Source organism: Cygnus atratus, chromosome 18, assembly GCF_013377495.2.
Source record: "Cygnus atratus isolate AKBS03 ecotype Queensland, Australia chromosome 18, CAtr_DNAZoo_HiC_assembly, whole genome shotgun sequence".
Classification (NCBI taxonomy): domain Eukaryota; kingdom Metazoa; phylum Chordata; class Aves; order Anseriformes; family Anatidae; genus Cygnus; species Cygnus atratus.
This window is the reverse complement of record NC_066379.1, coordinates 10,461,501-10,465,584: the sequence shown is the minus strand read 5'-3', so window position 1 is coordinate 10,465,584 and position 4,084 is coordinate 10,461,501. Positions and strand designations below refer to the sequence as shown.

General features: G+C 47.4%; 1 protein-coding gene across 1 annotated transcript in view; it reads left to right on the top strand.

Annotated features, from left to right (window-relative positions):
* Window positions 1–66: 66 nt before the first annotated feature.
* Window positions 67–4,084, top strand: part of LOC118254018 (ATP-binding cassette sub-family A member 9-like) — a 29,632-nt gene continuing 25,614 nt past the window's right edge. The window contains exon 1 of the mRNA XM_050714449.1: window positions 67–97. Coding sequence (XP_050570406.1) covers window positions 67–97 — 31 coding nt within the window. The remainder of the gene's footprint in view (window positions 98–4,084) is intronic.

Here is a 4,084-nt window from a genome sequence, read left to right as displayed (position 1 = left end):
GCCCCTCGCCATCCCGACGGCTCGCCAAGCTGCTGGTGCTTTGTGCAAGTGATGATCCCCTGCACCATGTCGTGCTGGGGGAGCCGAGCTGCCAGGGGTGAGCGTGGAAAGCGTCAGCACTGGGGCAGGGAAGGAGAACGGCATTTGGGAACGCTGAGCATCCTGGCCTGAGCGATGCCGCTGCAGTAGTGGTGGAAGCAGTGAGGATCCCCACTGTTATTTTGCCTGTTGTGACATTCCTTCTCTGCTGCTTGGTTCCTGGTTCGCATGGAGTGAGCAGACGCTGCCAGGACACTTGGGCATCTCCTGGAGTTGGTGCCTGCCCCAGCGGTACCGCTGCTCGCCGTGCTCTGCCAGTGCTGAGGTTGGGCTGCCCTTGCTGCAAGCCGGGCATTTGGGCAACGCCAGCTCCCCTGGAGCATCCTTCCCCTGCAGGCATCGCTGTCTGCCCAGCGAGGCTCCGTGTGTGTCCCCACAGGGTCCTGTTCCTGTGGCTAATCCGTACCTGCTCACACTTAGAAGATGCACCTGCTTTGGAGAGGGGGAAAAATTGCTCCGGTGTAACCGTATTCACTGCAGGCAGGGTCCTGAAGTACCCCGCGGGCTTAGCTTGGTGTCCAGCCAGCCTGGAACTGCTCGCTTACAGCTACGACCCAGCACTTGTCAGCACTCGTGGTCCTTTCTGCTGCAGACTGGCAAGTGTGGCTAGCTCGTGCTGCCAGGCGTGGTGGCACTGCTGTGTGTAATGCATGCACTGTAGGGTTAAACAAGGTACACAGAAGTGGATGCTTCCCTCCCCCCCCCCCCCAGCTCAGTGAAGGTACAAAGACATAGCTGTGTAGTTATGGGATTTGCAGAAATGTGTTTCTAGTCTGTGTCAGAAACAGTCCAATTCTGTTGTGGGGTGCGACGGCATGTATCCTGCCGGCTGGGCTGGAGACGGTCCCTTTAGCTGTTTCCATTCTTGGCGGTGAATCCATAAGCACACGCAACACGTTTTCCTAATCCTTCCTTGTAGTGATCGCAGTAAGTAATGCCGTAGTGTGCTCAGCATAGCGTGCTTCGTCCCAGCGTGGCAGTTTTTCATTCGCCTTCATAAACCCAAAAGAATAAGATCACATTCACAACCTCACATGTAGGAATAGTGCCTTTACTTTGCATAGAAGCACTACGAAGAAAAGAATACATAGTTCTTTATCCTAAGATCCAACAGATGTATGTTTAAAATATATTATTTTCTACACAAAGCTATCATCACTTTTTTAGTTTTATATGTGAAATTAAAGATTAACTGTTCATTGTGTTCTGCAATGAGCAAATTTAGTGATGCATTTTTATCAAACCATTGGCTTCATAAGTCATATCAATTGTGTGTCTTCACGTTAAAGTTAGAAAATACCTTTTGCTTTTCTTGAGGAAATTCAGAAACTGAGGGTTAATGACGACTTCTGTGGCCCAACCGTTTGTACATAGTCTGTGTAATACTGTTTTTTCATCACGTTGAGAGCCCAAACCTGTTTTCCTTTGTCATCATGGAAACGTTTCTCACTCCAGCATGGGGAGATGTACAACTCTCACTTCCTCCTCCGTACCCTCAGGCTGCCACTGAGGGTACAGATTTTGTTTTGCGGTGAAGCTGTGAGCCCAAGAGCTGTGGTAGCACCAGGACCATGACCTGAATTCATCCCTTCTGCACATGCAGCCCCATTGCTGCCCTTTTGTAATTTTAGTCCCTTTCACTTAATAGGCTGTAAGGTAATTCTGTACAATGATATTTCTGTCTGGGTAACATCATCCTATTTCACATAGCTTATCGTCTAACATTTCAAACAGACCCTACGAAAACTTTGTTAGCACCTGGAGTTCCTCAGCTTGGTTCTCCTGTTCCTCACCCCGGTGTAACCCAGGTGATGTGGCGCTGTAGTCGTGCAGCTACCCCTACAGAGGATCTGGCACGTTGAGTTAACTGTGTACGTGGGTGGGATCTTTTTGGTGTTGTGGCTTTGGGTTTCAATGTAGCATAAGGTGCCACCCCAAGACATCTCCGGAATTATAGTATACTATAGAAAAAGTCTTCCAAAGTGTCAGATGATGTCTGTAACTGCCAGAACAGGGAAAAAATATGCAAAATTAAACTAGAATACCCCCAAGAAGTCTAAGGTTTTATTCCTGCAGATTAAGTCCTTTTGTTCAGCTGTTGTCAGTGACGTACCAAATCCTGGCCATACTACCAGAGCCCCAGTTCGTGCTGTAGGAGGTACAATGCCTGGAAGAGGATGCAGCATGGGGTTTGGGCTTGCTGTGGGTATTGGGGCAAACCAGTTTCCTTCGTGCTGCCTTTTCCAGGCATAATAATCCTTAGCTGCTTTGGAGGGATGTTGTGATGAATAATTAGCCAGTGTATCCAGAACTTTGAAGATGCCTTTACTTTGTGGTCTTATTATAAGGATGTATTTTTATACGAATGAATTTAATGTGTCTGATTTTGTTCATGTTACCAAGAAAACCCGTATTTAAAAACACCTGAGCAGTGAGTGAACCGTAATGTAGCTGACATCCAGTGTTCTGGTAGCAGGAAACAGCAGGTTGTGGGTCTAAACATGTTTGTAACACTCCTGATGTCACAGTCAGGCACTTTGAATCATTTGCAGTTTAATACTTTTTTTTTTTTTTTCCTATTTTACCATTCTGCTGTATTTGTAAAGTTGAGGTTTTCCATTTTCCAGCAGAAAGTACTACCAAAATAAAGATGGATTGGATTGTTAAATGCTCGTCTATTATGCATGTGTTTTGCTGCCCTAGAAGTAGGGGCACTGTCTCAAAAGCCTGGCCCCTTCCCGGAGCGCAGCGCACCGTGCAGGTGAGTGCGCGGCATTCAGCAGGGCTGGAGCCTTCAGGGTTATTTTAATGCAGGCCTTAAGATCATATTTTTAATTGAATTCAGGGAATTGTGGTGTTGCAACACTTGGGATTCAACAGCGTGAGGATGTCGTGTTTCACAGCCAGATCAATTCAGCCCCGATCCGGGCTGTTGCTAAAAGTGACCCCGCAGCAGCTGCGTGCTGCTGGCATGTGGAGCTGCGCATCTGCGGCGATGAATCATCTTCATCCACTTGAAAATTCTCCCCACCAAGAAAAGTAATTCATTTTTCTGGCTGGATCCGTGCCCAAGACAGGCTCACTGGGTGGCTGGATGGGTGCTTGCTGCAGGCGAGGAGCAGCGAAAGGCTGAGGGTAATGGGATTGGGGGGAGGAGGAGGAGGAGAAGAAGGGGAAGGTCATCCACCTCCAGTCCTGCAGGTCAGTTAAGGACATAATGAAATGAAAGGGGGTTGTGCTTGTGGCAGGGAGGAGAACAACCCCGAAGAAATATAATCTCACTTTAGTCAAAGTTCCCAGGTTTTCATACTAGTTTGTATTTAATGGTGTCCTAAGGGCAGCATGACTTTTTTCTTTTTTTGTTGTTGTTTTTTAAGCTTCTTTTTAAAGCTGAAAAATGAATTAATTTCCCTGTAATGTTTCCTTAAAAGATCTTCAGAAAGTCCCTAATTCAGTATGTTCATTTTTCTCCTTAGTGAGAGTTTCTTGGAGCTTTCACTTCCCTTTTTTTTTTTTTTTTTTTTTTTCCCCTAAACGAGTTGCTTCAAGCATCCTCTTCTCAGCACCTGTCCCCAGCATCTCGCCTGTCCTGGTAGACACAGGCGGGCTGATGCGAGCCTGGCCCTGAGATCCCCCTCAGGAATCGTGTGCAGTGAGTGCTTGGAGACTTCATGAGCAGCACTTTGAGGTGCTTTGGGCTCTCTTGTCCCTCTCCGGTGGCACCCCGAAGGGCTGCCTTGAGCTGGAGGCCAGCAGCAGCACCCATGTGGGATGGGAAACCCAAAGGCGTGCTCACAGCAGGTGTCCCCTCTGCATTAAAATGCGTTCTCTGTACATAACCTGCAAGCATGCTGGGAGGTCTGCTTTGTGCTGGGTACAAGTGCACTATAGCATGGGGGATGTGCTTATAATCATTTATTTATTTATTTTATTTTATTTATTGGTGAATTTACTAAAAATGAGCTGTGCATCTCTGCTGTGCCTT